Source organism: Bison bison, unplaced genomic scaffold (assembly GCF_000754665.1).
Source record: "Bison bison bison isolate TAMUID 2011002044 unplaced genomic scaffold, Bison_UMD1.0 scf7180017864265, whole genome shotgun sequence".
Lineage (NCBI taxonomy): Eukaryota > Metazoa > Chordata > Mammalia > Artiodactyla > Bovidae > Bison > Bison bison.
The window spans coordinates 439,191-458,030 of record NW_011494837.1 but is presented as its reverse complement, the minus strand read 5'-3'; the positions used below and the strand labels follow the sequence as shown (position 1 = coordinate 458,030).

Here is an 18,840-nt window from a genome sequence, read left to right as displayed (position 1 = left end):
GGACACATCTTAAGTGAATCATATCTCATTTAGGGGATAAAAATAAATTCAAATCAGTATTAAGTCCTTTTTTTTTTTGGTTTTCATAAAGAGTATTTTAACTATTTGAGTCAAAATAAATCTTTATGACAGACTCTGTATGAGAGTGACAGAGACAGAAAATTTTAATGCTTCTGGGTGTGAAGACTAAGACTAAAAAGTAGAAGCAGTTATAACATATACTATCTGAAATATGATTAACGTGCATCATAAGTTGTCCAGGATTTGACATTTCATGGCTTCATGGTAAAATATTGAAGTGTAAATCTTAAACTCAGCAATATGAATATAATTAATTCAACAAACTGGGAATACATGCAATGAATCAGACAGCCGTCTATCCTCATGTGCCTTTTCTGATTGTTATTGTAAATAAAGATAATTTTTGCTTGTAGGAGAAATCACTCCACATTTTGAAGAGTTGAACGTGATTTACTTTTTAGCTTCACGTTCTACAAACCTTTAAGTTAAAAAGCATCATCTGAAAAACCACCAACTGAAATCCTTATCAAGGAATCCAGGGCAGTTTGCCTGGACATGTAGAACTGTGCATATACAGGGAAGCATTCCAGAGGTCTGTATTGTCTTGGACTTGCTTTTGCCTTTTCCTACCAAAGGCCCGTGGTAGGAACTTGACGGGTCATGCCTCCCTAAGGCTGGGAGTCCCTTGGTGTTTTAACACTCCAAATACAGCCTCGTTTCACATGAGGAAATCATATTGTATAAGGGGGAGTGGATTCTCAGCTTTCTGGCTTGGACTTGGCTTTGATATCAGACCAGGCAAGGTCAGAGCAGAATGAGATAGCCAAGGAACAGTTCCTCAGGGTTCAGAGACCATCCGTCCCTAAGAGGACCCTTGGAAAGATGAAGGAGGCGAGCATCCGCTGCTCAATGAAGCCTTGTTCTGGATGAAGCAGTGGCAGGAAAGAGGGTGGTGCTGCAGCTGCTTATTACGATGCGTTCTCAGCTACAACACAGGCCTGTCAGTGCCAGGTGGATCTGTGGGCCGTGTTATTTCAAGGCTCCAGTGTATTATAAAATATTTATAGGCCTCATTAATTTTTTCTTACCTATTAGAGATCCAAGGCCACTGGCGTTGCAGATTATTATATCTCTGGTCTAAAGGGAATTATATTTGAGATTTCATGAATTTTCCTTGACATAAAGAACTAAAGCAAAAATGTAGTTAATAGTAATATAAGGCTGTAAGCTGTGCATTTAAGGTATTCTATCAGTAGACTGAAGCCTGTAAGCTGAAATACATGGCACAACCATCTTTCTTTCTTCACTATAAATCTTGCACTAATCCCATCGTTATTATCTTCTCTGCCATCTGCTCCTGGGGCCTCACAGGCATCCTCATGCTCATTTATGGGCACGCGCTCGTGCTTTCTCCTTCTCCCTTTTATTAACTGTGAATCAAGAAGGCTTGGGGAGAGAAAAGCCGTAGCCACCCCTCATACCAATCCAAACTGCCTTCATGTTTAGCACTAAATTGCTTCTTTTTTTTACACATGTTTTCTCATCACAGGAGATAATGATCACTTGATGCAATGGACAGGGACCAAATTTAGCAGAGGAGGGATTCTGATTTACTTCTACAGGTAGAATTGTTTTCTGGGCCTCCGTGCCCAGAATCTGGTGGTTTGAAATGATAATTGTGACATTTCTGACAAACACATAAGAAAAAAAAAATGAGTTTAAAGAGAATGTCTTCCTTCACACGGATTCCTTGTTAATAAATAAAACATGAGTCTAGTATTTTTCTGAATTTTTATATGTACATGAGACTAAAATGTTTTCATTTGCTTCTGTGATGATATCAAACAGCTGTTATCTGTTTGTTGTGTTGCTCTTGTAGCTCAAAGCTTTCAGTAAACCAGGGTTCCAAGGTGAATGTATCGATTTCACAAAAGAAGTTTTGGACTTGACTTCATCATTCATGCCATGTTCTTTTAAAGTTCTTCGGGGTTGGTAAGTATGTCTATCAGCTGATCTCTGCTGTTGTTTAAATAAGTGAATTTCTTTTAAATTTATACAAATTTGACTTTCTCTTTTGAGTACTCAGTGAAAGAAAAAATTTTAATCATTTTAATCTTCCTTCACATGGATTCCTTGTTAATAAATAAAACATGAGTCTAGTATTTTGCTGAATTTTTATAAGTCAATTGCTAATTAGCCCATGCGAACTTTGCCCAGCTTGTGTTATGAGCCATTGTGAAAGAGAATGCTAAGTAGCCAACTCTGAGACAATTTTGCTGAATTGTTTTTCCTCATTGTTATCTTAGATTATTCCCTAACTATTTTGCATATTTATATTGTGTGTTTACTGAATAGTATAATAGAAAGCTATAAAAAGCATTTTTGTCCAGATAAGACATATTACTCCTAAATTTAAAAAAAAAAAAAAAAAAACTTTGTATTTAAAGTATCCATTGTCCCCATTTCACAGTTGAAAATCCCTGATTCAGAGTTAGTTTCCCAAGGTCATGTATCACATGTCAGGGATTGCTTTGGCTACGTTTTTGTTGTTGTTTTAATTCTATGTCCTTCCAACTGTGGTAGCACACCGGACCTTTCTTACATGTATATGAGGCTATATGTGATTCTCAGTTTATATTCTAACAGATATTCTCTATGTATCATTTTTTTATTGTGGTACACTATATATAACATGAAGTTTACCATTTTAGCCATTTTGAAGTGTATATGTCTTTATAGTAGCATCTCTATCAGACATCTACCTAATAACTCATCAAAGTCTCTTCTTCCTTCAAGATATCTTGGACTCATCAGTTCTCCTCCTCTTCTCTTGAACCGGTAGAGACAAGAGTCCTGTTTACCATTTGAGGAATTTCAGTCTCCTACTGAGCCACACTCTAGTGTCGTCTTATTTCCAGTGCTTACCACAAACCAATCAAAGCCCAATTATTTGTCCCAAAGTCCAGGTTAATATTTTTACTGCTCCTCTTTAAATCCCACAGTCGTTCTCTGATACCAGTCAGATCGAGATCAGGATTGATCTGAACCTTTCCAGGATTTACCATCCAAAAAAAAGTGTCACTTTCCGTATCCAAGCTCCATTCTATCTGCATACTAGCCCCCTTTCCTCCCATCTCTGGGCATTTACTCAGCTGTGTGTTTTCCTCCTTATGCCTCTGTACCAGGGGGGTCAGCAAGCTTTTTCTGCAGAAGACTAGGTAGGAGATATTTTTAGCCTTCTGGGCCATAGAGGCTCTGTCCCAGCTACTCAGCACTGTAGCACAGAAGCAGGCACCAGCAACACATAAACAAGTAGGCTGTGTTTCAGTGAAACTCTGTTCATGGATGTTGAGCTTTGAATTGTATATAATATTCACATGTCACAAAATCTTTAATATTTTTTTAAACCATTTAAAAATGCAAAAACCAGTCTAAGCTTGTGAGCTATTGGAAAACTGGCAGTGGAGTGGATTTGGCCCACATGCTGTACTTTACAGCTCTGCATCAAAGTGTCAAGTCAGTTTATTTCTCTCCCTTGGTTCTTGTGTGGCTGCAACAAAAATTTGGAACAAGGGACTAAAGGGTTTAAAACAGCAGACAAATTGCAGCTCAGTTCAGCTCAAGCAGACAGATCTTTTATTAGACAGACATTCCCAAGACGCGGAAGCAGGCCCACACCAAAGGAGTCATCGTCCTGATTCTTCTTGGCTTCCCCTTTTGTACACTTTCGTCTTCTTTTGGTTGTGCCCCGTGCGAAAGAGGGCTTGTACCCACCACCAATCAATGAAAGGGAATGCAAATGAGCAAACACTCAAGGCCAATTGACAGTTTCAACTTACATAACAGCAGGCTCTGTGTGTATGTCTTCCCATAATTAAATCTGTTATAGTCAGTTGTATATATGTGTAGAATATTTATGAACCCTTAATAGGCTCCTGGCTGCCTGAGGGTACTTGGGAAAGCCCCTGTGATTAGTTTGTATCCACTGTGTGCCCTGGACACATGTGCAAGAGTTGGAAAAATCTCTCTGGTTATTTTGTAGCATATCTGTGAACTCTCCCGGGTGTGTCTGGGATGCTGTTCAGAGATCTTTGGCTAGGCCCACCCCTCTTTGCTCATACCTAACTTCCTCCCTAACAAAAGTGTATAGGTTTCAAGTGGATCTTGTCAGTGGATATTACTTGGTTGGCCTAAATGCTATGTTTAAAAAGTTTTTTCGTATCATTACTAAGATTTAGGATATTTTCCAGAAGAAACTATTTTTCACCTTCTGTTAAAGAAATCAGAAGATTTGGAAAATGAGGGAACATTCACCTTTGTTGATAATTATTAATAGCTGGCATCGAGTAGAGGCGTGTGTGCTCCCCAATGTACCATAGGATATATCGCCAGGTTTTTTTTTTCACCTGGTACACTGCTCATTTATATTTACCTACCTGGCCTCCTGCAGGGGTGTAAGTTCGTGAACCTTGCTTAGTACTCATCTGCATATATATTTTTAAAGTTCAGTCCATCTTCGTTTCCTCTATTAACCTTCTCCACTAACCCTAAGTTAGGCTGTCTTTTTCCCATTCTGATTTCCAGTGATCCTCACTACTTTGAACCTCTTTGGATGTTACTGTGTTTATACTTACTTCCAAGAAGGATGTGAAAGTTTTTACAATATGAAAACACATCAAGTAGGACACAGTTGATGGAGAAGGAAATGGCAACCCACTCCAGTGTTCTTGCCTGGAGAATCTCAGGGACTGGGGAGCCTGGTGGGCTGCATAGTCCAGTCTATGGGGTCGCATAGAGTCGGACACGACTGAAGTGACTTAGCAGCAGCAGCAGCAGGACACAGTTGAATAGATTGGCTGCAGCTTTTTTGTGAGAAATCTATATACCAAGGGCCTGAAATAATTTTGTTCCTAGTATTCGATTCTGAGTTTCTAAGATAAATGAAAGTATTTTGCAAGGTAAGTTTTAATTTTGTGATAAAGCACTGAAGTTTTGGATTTTTTTTTCCCCCTTTGAGGCAAATATATTTTCCTGACACTGAAGTCTAGGATAGATGAGTCATCTGTATTGCTTCATGTTGGAAATATGTTATTTACTTACAAACAAATATATATTTTATATATATATATAGTGTGTGTATATATATATATATAATTTATGTATACATTTGTCCCTTGGTATCTGTGAGGAATTGGTTTCAGAAACCCCCACATATACCAAAATCCATGGATGCTCAAGTGCCTTCTGTAAAGTAGCTTAGTACAGTCAGGCCTTCGTATCTGTAGGTAGGAAACCAGAAGATATGGAGGGCTATCTACATACAAAATGTACATTTTACTTATATATTTTATTTATATTTATGTGTGATTTATTAAACAATAGTTTTAATAAGAGGATACAGGAACTATGGTGATTGCTTATGATTGCAAATGCTTTAGAGATCTGGATTTGAGCCCAGGTCATGACTTCCTATCTATGTAATCTTAAACAAATGGGACCATTTCTCTGAACCTCAGTTTCCTCCTCTGTGTGTTAGTCACTCTGTGGTGTCTGACTCTTTGTGACCCCATGGATTGTAGCCCACCAAGCTTCTCTGTCCACAGAATCCTCCTCTGTAACTGGGATAATAATAGTACCTACCTCAAAGGACTCTATTTATAAGAACTAAATAAAGCATGTAAGGGCTTAGCTGCATGCCCAACACATTGAAATTTTGTCATAAATATTGGCTATAAAATGGTAATTACAGAGACCTCCCTTGCATTCCAGTGGTAAGTCTTCACCTTCTAATAGAGGGATGTGGATTTGATCCCTGGTCAGGAAGCTAAGATCCCACATATCTCACTGCCAAAAAACCAAAACGTGAAACAGAAGCAATATTGTACCAAAGTCAATAATTTTAAAAAGTGGACCACATCAAAAAAAAAAAAAACCTTAAAAAATAAAATGCTTATCACACAGGAGACGTGGCAGTAAATTGTGTTATGGAGCATCTCTATGGATATCTGACGTTCAACTTGTCTAGCTATAGTACAGTTCTGGTGATCTTAAAATATAGGGCTAGAAGTTAAACTCACCAAAGCTAAAGTAGTAACAGTCAATATAATTTCTCCCTTGAGCTCCTTCTTGCCAAAATGCCATGTTTTAATGAAAATTTTGATGAGTGCCCTACTGAAGAGAATTTGCTGTGGAAGATTCTAAAGGATTCATTTCCTTTTAAAAATCTCTGCTAGCTATCAGCTGTGTAGATGTCAGGTTTTAAATACTTGTGTGTGATTTTAGGAGTCTAGCTTCTAACTCAGCCTAAACTGAGAGCAAGCTCATTATTAAATAAGGGTAAAAATTTTTATTCTCTCAAAAAGAACTTCTGATCTGTTGAAGCACTTAATAATTACTGTAATTTAATCCCAGGTTTTTATACTTAAAGCACCAAATTAAGTTAATGGTTAGCTTACAGCACATATCTTACCGTCAGTTCTCAGCTGTCATTTAATAGGGGAATCCTGGGCAAATCACCTAATTTTTTTAATCCTTAGTTGTGTTGTCTATAAAAGTAAGGACATGTTTCTCTCTCATAAATTAATGAGTACACAGTAAAAGAACACACGTGGAGTACCCAGTGTGGCACATGGTAAGCAGTCAGTAAGTGATAGTGGTAGCTTTTTTCTTTTTAAATCTACTCGGACTATTTGCTGCTGATCAGCACCAGGACTTTTATATCCTACTCCTAGCCTGTTTCCCTCTGCATGATAATGAGTCCAACTGCCAACTGATACAGTTTCACTGGAAGTTTCCCTGCTTGTTTTTTCAGCTGGCTCCTGTATTACCAAGAGGGTGTTTCCACTAATCAGTGTGTGTTAGAAGAAGGCCTCTATGCCGACCTTACTTCCTGTGGCTGCCCAACATCTAGAGTCAAATCCCTGAAGCCCATTGACTACGTAAGTACTTTGCTGAATGCATATTTATAAGATGTTTTCTTGTCCTGTTTAATTACCATGAATGAGAATGTGAAGTTGGAAGACATGCTACAAAGGAAAAATATAAAAATTTAAGTAACTTGCTTGTAGATTATAAGGTTGAGATTTACTCATGAAATCCAACTAACCTAAGTTTGATACTTTTCTTCCTTTTTTTTTTTTTGAGTAGAATGCAAAACTTAGAAAGCCAACTAATATAGCCTTGAATTTAAATGAATACTTTAACCACTTTGGGTGACATTGACAAGGTTACTTCATTTTCTCTTCTATAAAAGATAATAGTATCAAGTTGGCCAAAATGTTTGTTTGGGCTTTTCTGAAAGATGTTATGGGAAAAACCGTAACAAACTTTTTGGCCCACCCAATATTTTATACGGTCACTAGGATATTAAATGTGATGGTGCTTGTAAAATGCCTACCATTTGGTAAGCACTCAATAAGTGTTAGCTATTAGTATCATGGTTATAACTTTTAAAGCTAATAACCTGATCATTTCATCATTCTATTAGATAAGTCACATGACAGGTTGTTGGCTACTTAGGTTTACAGTGTTACTTTTAAGGCATGGACCTCCATTGGTATTGATTTTAAACCTTGTTTTGGGGAACTAGGGCTTTCCTGCCTACTGTGTGCAGAATTGCCTGGGCCACCTTGGAGGGCTACATTTATAGAGTAAGTGGTTTCTCCTTTCTGTCATATTTACTCAGAATTTTAAGTGTGAGAAAAGCAGGATGACTACTCCGGGACATTCATTCTGTTCCTGGTTAGTGCTGTCTTTGCAGAGGAAGTGGTAAAGATCTGGAATATTTTCAAGGTGTCCAGCTAAGATGATTCCCTGAGAGCATTTGGTCAAAGCTGAGATTCATGCAGTGATGACTAGAAGCCCTCCATGGTGATGGCAGTGACTCAGACCTTTAATCAGAGCTAATTCCAGGAATGATGATCCTACTCAGGATCCTGATCCCAGCCTCAACAGCATCATCTTCTTTCACAGGGCATTCCTGGAGAGAATATTTGTGGTATCAGGCTAAGAATAGAGTCTTGGCAGAGGTACAGGAATAAAAATAGAGTCCCGATCTCTCTCAGTGGCCCTTAGACACCAACTCAGAAAGACTAAGTGGCTACTGATGCTTCTTGTTTATTGCAGGAGAACTGGTTTAAAAAAAAAAAGAATGTGTTTTGGTGAGTCTAAGTATTGATAAGGTTGAAAAAAGCTTTGGAAAGTAGTCTGCATTTACTGGGAAAGGAACTTTATTAGCATATTTTTGTCATCAAACTAGCAGACAGATGCTTAGATGCTTCAAATGAATGGAATTACTATTTTTCTTTGAGGAGTCACATTTCTTATTTCTCATTTCCACATTCATGAAGTCAAAAATGAAAAAATTAGGAGCAAAAACCTACAGAATGTTTCTGTGTAAACTGAAATGTGCCGTTGCATGTCCCTGGTTTGGTCCTGTGGGATACAGCAGTGTTGGTGAAGATGCCCCTTGGAGAGGACTTGTGAGCTATAGCCGTTTCACTCCAAGAACTGATTAAAGAGTATATTCAGTTCATGTAAAGAGAACATTAACCTTTCTTAATGCCTTTACCAGATATGTTTTGAATCTTTGAAAAGTCTTTTTTTTGGTCTGCATTTTTGAATCATTGTGTGTACTATATTTTTTAATTAATTAATTTTTGGCTTTTTGGGTCTTCATTGCTGTGCAGCTTTCTCTAGTTGAGATAAGCAGAGGCTAGTCTCCAGTTGCAGTGCTCAGGCTTCTTACTGCAGCGGCTTGTCTTATTGTGGAGCACAGGTTCTAGGGCATGCAGGTTTCTGTAGCTGTGGCTCATGTGGGCTCTAGTGCACTGGCTCAATACTTGTGGTCGATGAGCTTAGCTGCCCCTTGACTTATAGAATCTTCCCAGACAGGGATCAAACCCTTGTCCCCTGCATTGGCAGGCACGTTTCTAACCACTGGACCACCAGGGAAGTCCTGAAAGGGCTTTGTTCAAGACATGTTTAGGCAGTAGGTTTAGTGGCAAAATATGAGGTTGGGCATTCCAGTAAAGACCTGCAAATTGACCAGGAGTCAGCCTCAACAGGTAACATTTCCTTGGTGATGTCAACCATGCTTCACCCTGGTAGCCCTGAAACCCTAAGTTGATCAGACCTAGGAGACTGACAGGTAAACCAGAAGGCCAACCTGGTGATTTGTAGTTGTTGTTCAGTCATTCATTCGTGTCCAACTCTTTGCGACCCCATGGACTGCAGCACGTCAGTCTTCCCTGTCTTTCACCATCCCCCAGAGCTTGCTCAAACACATGTCCATTGAGTCAGTGATGCGATCCAACCATCTTGTCCTCTGTTGTCCCCATCTCCTCCTGCCTTCAGTCTTTCCTAGCATTAGGGTCTTTTCTAATGAGTTGGCTCTTTGCATCAGGTGGCTAAAGTACTAGACCTTCAGCTTCAGCATCAGTCCTTCCAATGCATATTCAGGACTGATTTCCTTTAGGATTGACTGATTTGATCTCCTTGCTGTCGAAGGGACTCTCAAGAATCTTCTCCAGCACCACAGTTCAAAACCATTAATTCTTTGGCACTCAGCTTTCTTTATAGTCCAACTCTCACATCCATAGACTACTGGAAAAACCATAGCTTTGACTCGATGGACCTTTGTCGGCAAAGCAATGTCTCTGCTTTTTAATATGCTGTCTAGGTTGGTCATAGCTTTAGGTAGATTGTAATGACTGAAATACTTGGGAATTCTGTCCTGAGCATTTTCTGCTTTTTTGGAAGAACCCAGGAAATGGAATTAGTCATCAGAAGATTTAAGATTCGGGTAAAATGAGGTAAATGTCTTTAAGAGTAGTTTACCTGAGCTAGCTAACATGACCCACAGAAGAGGCTCCTCTCCTAGTTGTTAGCATTCTCGAGACGCTGTGTATCCTTCCTTTGGAAAATTTTAGATGCACTTTATCTATCCTGCTTTTCTGATTACTTTCACAGCCCCTCTCCCCCCTCTATGTTCCTACTTAGGTATTGATATGCCTTTTCGTATAGATTGGTTAATATTGCTGCCTATGCCACAGTCAGTGTAATTCTGGATTCATTTGGGGAAATGTTACATCCAGTTGAGTTGACTTTAGGATTGACTGATTTGATCTCCTTGCAGTCCAATACATATATATGAGCTCATGTTTTGATTTTGCTTTTATTAGTTAAAACTGCAGAGTTTTATGAGGGTGTTGCTTGTAGTTGGCATTCCCAGACATGCTGTGACTTAGTGCTCAAGTGTCATAATAGTATGATATTGAAGAATCTTAATACTTCATATAAGATCAGTGTGTCTTGCAAATGACAGTTTGCTCCAGGCTGAATTATATCTGTGCAGACATATGTTACCTTCTAGAGGCCCATGAATGCATAATTTTCAGTCACTTTTTACAGTGAAAGAAGTGGCAAGCATAGAGTTCTGCTTTTCACTAGTGTGACCTTGTACAGATCACTTATTTTGACCTCAGTTAACTCACCTGTAAAGAAACTGTTAGAACAGGTATTTTTTAAATCTTTGACAGCCTCCAGTTCAACAGAATAAATATCCAGGGCATATTTCTAATTGGACATGAAAAACATTGTGTCCAGCCTTAGGATTCACATGGTCTGAGGGAATAAGATGGTAGGTTAGTTTTCAATAAGGTTATGCCATAAAACTGGGTTGGGAAGATGCCCTGGAGTAGGAAATGGCAACCCATTCCAGTATTCTTGCCTGGAAAATTCCATGGATAGGGGAGCCTGGCAGGCTACCATCCATGGGGTCACAAAGAGTCAGACATGACTGAGGATACACAATAGCAAAAACAATGCCATGTAACAGTCCCCAAAACAGTTGATGAGGAGCTAAGAGGTGGATGGGGAACTTAAGTAAACTGTTTTAATTATTGGTCTAGCAGTGTGTGAGGTAACCTGCTCTTGTTTTGTTTCCATGGGAGCAGCAGTCTTCTCATTACTACTTCTTCAGTGTCTCCATGGTGGCCTGGCATGGAAGTTGGTCTCCTTTGAAGTATAATCCAATCCTGGCAGCTATAAGCAGGCAAAGCAAAAGAAACATTGCAACATTAGGTTGTAGAAAAAGTTTAAATGAAATTTATGACTGTGATGACATAAATGATCTTAAAAGGTAGAATAAGAATTGGCGAGGCAGTAATTCATTGTGTGTGAGAGTAATGAATAAGGGGTACAGCTATAAATAGAAGAAGACTGTAAATCCAGCCACAGATTAAAGGAAGCAATGACTTTGTCAAGTGTGAAAGAGTCTGGTTACTATAAAATTTTCAGATGAACTCATGTATAGTTAATAGCAGTAACAACTGTGTGCATTTTGAAAATGAAGGCCAACAGAAGCCGACAGTAAACATCACACTTCCAAGTGAGATGCCAGAAGCGTTTCCTTTTAAATTTAGGAGGAAGACAATGGCCTCTACTATCACCACTTTGATTCAATATCATTTTGCAATCTTAGACACTTTAATAAGATTAAAACCAAAAAAGATATAAAGGAAGAAACAAAATTGTCAAGACTTTCCACAGATAAGCTATTAGGATTAATATGAATTCTTTAAAAGTAGCTGGATACAAGATTAATAGCAATTAAAATATAGGATACTTGGGAATAAATCTAACATAATGCCAGTACATCCTTTATGAGGAAAATGGTAAAAACTTTCTTGAAGGACATAAAAGATGGAGAGAGATTTTTTAGATGAAAATACTCAATATTGTAAATATTTTGGTCTTTTACAAATTTGGGGCAAAATGCTTACAGAATCTTTGGTCTTTTGCGAGGAGGAGGGTGAAGGTAAAACATGACGGACTCATTCTAAAATTAATCTGGAAAAGATAGGGGCTCAAAATAGCCAAGATTAATTTTAAGAACAATAGGCAGGATCATTTATTTGTCCTACCAAATATATATATATTGCATTATTCATCAGTAATAGTTAAGATAGTATAGGTGCAAGGAGAGGCCAATTAAAGAGTGAAATAGGAAAGCATAGAAACTGACTTGCATGAATAATGGAATTTGGTAGGTGACAGGAATAGCATTTCAATGGGGCTATTATGAAAGACAGTTGGCCCTTTATATGGAAAAAAATACAGTTTGAATCTTGCTCTATTCCAAACACCAAAAATAAGTTCCAGGTGGATTAATGGCAACCTAAATGTGAAAACAAACCTGAATGAAATGTACAATGCAGGGAATATAGTCAGCAATCAGGTAGCTTCTTTATATGGTGACAGTTGACAACTTGACCATATGGTGATAGTTTTGAAATGTATAGAAATATTGAATCACTATATTGTGCACCAGGAACTAACATAGTGTTGTAGATCAGTTATACTTCAAAAACAAACAAGCTCATAGAAAAAGAGATCAGACTTGTGGTTACCAGAGGATTGTGTATGTGTGCGCTCAGTTGCTCAGTCATGTCCAACTCTTTGTGACTCTATGAACTGTAGCCTGCCAGGCTTCTTTGTCCATGGGATTTTCCAGGCAAGAATACTGGAGTGGGTTGCCATTTCCTCCTCTAGGGATCTTCCTGATCCAGGGATTGAACCCAAGTCTCCTGTGTCCCCTGCATTGGCAGGAGGATTCTTTGCTACTAAGCCACTTCAGAAGCCCCTACCAGAGGAAAGGGGAGGAGTAATTGGATGGAGGGAAGAGGCACAAGCTGGAATCAAGATTGCCGGGAAGAATATCAATAACCTCAGATATGCAGATGACACTACCCTTATGACAGAAAGTGAAGAAGAACTCAAGAGCAGTCCATTCTGAAGGAGATCAGCCCTGGGATTTCTTTGGAAGGAATGATGCTAAAGCTGAAACTCCAGTACTTTGGCCACCTCATATGAAGGGCTGACTCATTGGAAAAGACTCTGATGCTGGGAGGGATTGGGGGAAGGAGGAGAAGGGGACGACAGAGGATGAGATGGCTGGATGGCATCACTGACTCGATGGACGTGAGTCTGAATGAACTCCGGGAGATGGTGATGGACAGGCCTGGCGTGCTGCAATTCATGGGGTCGAAAAGAGTCAGACACGACTGAGCGACTGGTCTGATCTGATCTGATGGTTTTTGCAGTGGTCATGTATGGATGTGAGAGTTGGACTATAAAGAAAGCTGAGTGCTGAAAAACTGATGCTTCTGAACTGTGGTGTTGGAGAAGACTCTTGAGAGTCCCTTGGACTGCAAGGAGATCCAACCAGTCCATCCTAAAGGAGATCAGTCCTGGGTGTTTATTGTAAGGACTGATACTGAAGCTGAAACTCCAATACCTTGGCCACCTGATCTGAAGAGCTGACTCGTGTGAAAAGACCCTGATGCTGGGAGGGATTGAGGGCAGGAGGAGAAGGGGATGACAGGATGAGATGGTTGGATGGCATCACCGACTCAATGGACATGAGTTTGGGTAAACTCCGGGAGTTGGTGATGGACAGGGAGGCCTGTGCTGTGGTCCATGGGGTCGCAAAGAGTTGGACATGACTGAGTGACTGAGCTGAACTGAACTGAGCCAAAAGATACAAGCTTCTAGTTCTAAGATAGATAAATACTAACAATGTAATGCTGCTGCTGCTGCTGCTAAGTCACGTCAGTTGTGTCCGACTCTGTGCGACCCCATAGACGGCAGCCCACCATGCTCTGCCATCCCTGGGATTCTTCAGGCAAGAACACTGGAATGGGTTGCCATTTCCTTCTCCAATGTATGAAAGTGAAAAGTAAAAGTGAAGTCGCTCAGTCATGTCTGACTCTTTGGGACCCCATGGACTGTAGCCCACTAGGCTCCTCCATCCATGGGATTTTCCAGGCAAGAGTACTGGAGTGGGGTGCCATTGCCTTCTCCAAACAATGTAATGCATAATATGATAAATATAATAAACAGTGCTCTATGTTATACATGAAAGTTGTTAAGGAAGTAAATCCTAACAGTTCTCCTCATGAGGAAGACTTATTTTTCCTGTTTTGTATCTATATGAGATGATGAGTATTCACTAAACTTACTGTGGTAATCGTTTCACAGTGTATGTAGGTCAAATCATTTTGTCATACACCTTAAAACTATACAGTGCTGTGCTGTGCTTAGTCATGTCCAACTCTGCAACCCTATGGACTGTAGCCTGCCAGGCTCCTCTGTCCATTGGGATTCTCCAGGCCAGAATACTGGAGTGGATTGGTTGCCATCCCGTCCTCCAGGGATCTTCCCACCCCAGGGAACAAACCCAGGTCTACCACATTGCAGGTGGATTCTTTACAGTCTGAGCCACTAGGGAAGCAATACAGTGCTATGTGTCAATTATAGCTCAATAACATTGGAAGAAAAAAAAATTAGAAAATACAGGAGACTATGCTGATGACATTGGAGCAAGATAGATTTAAATGCAAAACGTACAAGTCAATAATAGGAGGGGTAAAAGGCAAGTGTATCAGTTTCCTGTTGCTGCTGTAACAAGTTCCCACAGACTTAGTGGTTTAAAGCAGCAGAAATGATCTAACAGTTTTGGAGATCAGAAATCTAAAATGGGCCTTTTTGGGGTAAAATTAGGGGTCAGTATGATTGCATTCCTTCTGGAGACACTAAGGTAGATACTGTTTCGTTACCTTTTCCAGCTTCTAGAGGTCCCCAGCATTCCTTGGCCCTCTTTCATCTTCAGAGTGCATTACTTCACCCTCTGCTGTCTATCCTGTCTCTGACCCACCTGCCTTCTTCTTCTAAGGACCCATGTGATTATATTAAGCCTGTATGGATAATCCAGACACATATCCCCACCTCTAGATTCTTAACTCATCACACCTGCTAAGTCCCTTTTTGCTGCATCAGATAACATATTCACTGGTCCCAGGGATTAGGGTGTAGACATTTTTTTGCATGGAGATGGGGGAACAATTTGGGCTTCCCAGGTGGCACTGACGGTAAAGAACCCACCTGCCAATGCAGGTTAGATGTAAGACATGCTGGTTCTATCCCTGGGTCAGGAAGATCCCCTGGATAAGGGAATAGTAATCCGCTCCAGTATTCTTGCCTGGAGAATCCCAGGGACAGAGGAGCCTGGCAAGCTACAGTCCATAGGGTCGCACAGTCAGATATGACTGAAGTGACTTAGCATGGCACGGGAGGACAATTCTTAAGACTACCACAGCAAGCCACAGACTAGGAGAATATATTATAAGCTCCAAAGGTTTAATGTATAGGATATAAAAAGGACTCTTTCAAAATACTTGGGGGAAAAAAGGAAACCTTATTTAAAAAATCAGCACAGAATATGAGTAGGCAGTTCATAGATATGAGAAACATGGCTTAGGATGTAAAAAGCATATTCACTAGTGAGCAAGTAAATGCAAATTAAAACAGTAATTAGGTAGCATTTATTACCTTACTTCAGATACAAATATTGGAAGATCTGACAGCAGCAGAGTTTAGTCAGTGGCAGAAAAGTGGTATTATTTACATAAAACTACTGGAAGAAGAATCAATTGGGATGAGGGGAAAATAAGGATGTTTGTTGCAGCATTGATGGATGAAACAAACTAAGGCAGAAGCATTTAAGGAAATACAGTATAGTAGGTGAGGTTCATGTGTTACTATGGATATTACAGTAAGATCCATTTATATAAAGTTTAAAAACAAAGGATGTATAAGTGCTAGAAAGATTGACAACTTCAGCACAGTGGTTACCTCTAGGGAGCAGGGAGATTAAAATTCAGCTCTGCATGTTATGTTTTTCTTGTTTATGCAGTTTGATATAAATATAATAAAAGGTATTATTTCTGGGTACTAGATACATGGTCATCTAAATAGTATTTATTCTTTTTGAAATGTAGTATTTTTTTTTTTTTAAGGAAGAAGACCAGTTAGCAAGGTAGATTTGTGATGAAACTGATTTTCTAAGCCAAATGAAAGAGGCTTTGATAAGGTGGATTATGGTCCACTGGAGAAGAGTTTGGTTTGGGAGTCTGACAGACCATTTCTTGTTAGCTGAGTGACCCTGGGCATGTTTCTGACCACCCTGAGCCTCAGATTTCTTGTCTAATAAAATGAGGATTAAAGGAGCTAGTGCATGTGAAGGCTTTAGCACATGAAAGCACTCAATAGTACTATAATAGCTCATAGACGAGAATTAATATTTGTTGTGCAACACCAAAATTTGATAGACTGAGGTATTTATACGATTTTGTTTTATATAGACCAAACTTAGAAGATTTTGTATTAGAGTCTAATTAGAGACTTAGGAGCGTCTATTAAATTTGCACCACTGCAGATGATGCAAATGCCCTTTTGCCAGCACACTGTTGGGCATTTCTCTGGACTGGAACGGCATCTGAGGTGCACATGGTACGCACACACGTGCCATGCACACTGCACACAGCACAGTGTATTATGCTTCCTGTCCTTGAGTTCAGTCCAGGTGTTCTTAGTGTTTCAGGCATGGTTCATTTGGCAAAGATCAGGGTGAAGTGATGTTGTCGGGTAGGTATTTTTAAAATAAAATAACATGTTACATTTAGAGTCTATCCAGTTAGCATAATCCTGAGGTAATATCAACACCTTTCCCATACAAGCAGTGATTTGAAACTCAACTCTACAGTGCCAGTGTACAAGTCTGTATGGGTTGTTTTTTTTTTTTTTTTTTTTTTGAGGCGGGGGTTGGTAGTAAATAAGTAAGCCTGTTTATTGTCCAAAGGAAAAGAGCCAGGATAAAGTGAAAGGTGGAAATGTCAGAGAGGGGAAGATAATCGATAGGGAGAGACAGGTGATGGGACAGAAGAATTCCACTGGACTTGGCAATTAAAGATACCTGTAAGAGTGAAGATCTGGTTAAGGCAGATAAGGATGTGAGATGCCAAAACGCAGTAGAGATGATGCTAACTGTGATTCTGGCAGACGAGGCTGCAGAGACCTCTGGAGATGAGAATGTGAAGGGCTTTGTAGCCCATGAAAGGAAGTTCTGGACACTTCCTCCTGGAGATCAGAGCTCAAGAGCTTCCTTCCAGCTCAGAGACTGAACTTACTGAAGTATCTCAGGCACTTGGCAAATTATCTGGCATGCAACAGGAGTTCAGAAATGTTTGCTAAATTGAATAATGTCTTCTTCTTTCTAAACAATAAGAAATAAGACAAGATTTTATCAGGTGCTTTGTTTTTTGTATTAACATGTCCAAGTAATTTTCTTTTCTTTTTTTTTTTAATTGGAATAAGGCACCTTTATTTAGTCTTTAAGACACTAAGTCAGACTTTTTCACAAGATATTTTTTGAGTAGCTGCCATGTACCAGCCTCTAATAAAAAATGGGAATGGTGAACAAAATAGTTCCACGTTCTCACTCCCGGGATGACCCCTTTGTCCAGTAAATGTGATCTTTGAACAGGACATTCCCTTTTGTTATGTTTTTGTCAGAGATCTCTCTCTCTCTCTCTCTCTCTCTCTCTCTCTCTTATTGTTATGTTTTTGTCAGAGAGATCTCTCTCTCTCTCTCTCTCTCTCTCTCTCTGTCTCTCTATTTGCCCCTTCTCCTACCTGTGCCCACCCTCCATAGTCTTACACAGGCTCTATAGACATAGTCTCTGTAATTACACAGACCAAACTTCTAACCCCCACATATGCTCATTTCAAAAAAATCTTTTAATTATTTGCTTTCAAGTTACAGTTTATATACTCTCTGGAGTGAAAGATTCCAGCCTTGGCTCCATATTGACACTGAGCTAACCAATACAATTTAACATTTGCTTTGTCTTTAAAGTTAGGAAAAGACCATTTGACAGACTTCATTCTACCTCAGATACTTTCTATATGGATAAAAAGTGAATGAAAAAATATATAAAGTACATATGTTCTCTTTACCATCTTGAAAACTGGGAAATTATTTCATCCCCATTGTTTGAGCTCATATTCAAGTCCGTATAGTTTTGAAAAATACTGAAGCTTAGTAGTTAGATTTAAACATCTTATCCAATATATATAGAAGTTGTGCCAATGTAAATGTAATCCTTCCAGCAGAGTACTTGTACACAGGGTCTCCAAGCTTCACATTTATTTATTTACTATTTATGTATGTGTTTGGCTACCATGAGTCATGGCACATGAGCTCTTCCTTGCATCATGCAGGATCTTTCGTTGTGGCACATGGACTCTAGCTGTGACGTGGGCTCAGTGGTCAAGGTGCATCAGTTCCAGAGCTCACAGGCTTCAGTAGTTGTGGTACACAGGCTCCCTAGTGGTGGCGCATGAGCTCCGGAGCCCAAAGGCTCAATAGATGGGGTGTGCAGGCTTAGTTGCTCCCCAGAATATGGGATCTTAGTTCCCTGACCAGGGATTGAACCTGCATCCCCTGGCTTGTTAGGTAGATTCTTAACCACTGGACCATCAGGGAAGTCCCAAGTGGTGGACACACCTGTTAAATTGCTGTGATAGGTAAGAATGGGGGTCATAGACATTGCCCAGCTGAGCAAGATGACATCAGATAGTATCACACCTGCCAATCAAAAATAATCCACCTGATGAAATTACTTAGAACATTTTAGAACTGTAGTGAAGGGGTTAAGAACACAGCCTCTGAAGCCATTCTGTCTAGTTTCTAGTTCTTTTACTTCTTGTGTGTGACCTGTGCCTTAATTCTTCATCTGCAAAGCACGGATAATAATCGTACCCATGTCAAAGGAAAGTTGCATGAATTAAAGGAGTGAATATGGTTTTGCAGTTCCTAACATGAATGCAAAGAGATCCAACCAGTCCATTCTAAAGGAGATCAGTCCTGGGTGTTCCTTGGAAGGACTGATGCTAAAGCTGAAACTCCAATACTTTGGC

General features: G+C 39.6%; 1 protein-coding gene across 1 annotated transcript in view; it reads left to right on the top strand.

The window, feature by feature from the left end:
- The window catches only part of CRYBG3 (beta-gamma crystallin domain containing 3), a 126,749-nt gene that overhangs the window by 89,186 nt on the left and 18,723 nt on the right, over window positions 1-18,840 (top strand). Inside the window, exons 16-17 of the mRNA XM_010848382.1 lie at window positions 1,901-2,013; window positions 6,833-6,959. Of these exons, the coding sequence (XP_010846684.1) occupies window positions 1,901-2,013; window positions 6,833-6,959 (240 nt within the window). The remainder of the gene's footprint in view (window positions 1-1,900; window positions 2,014-6,832; window positions 6,960-18,840) is intronic.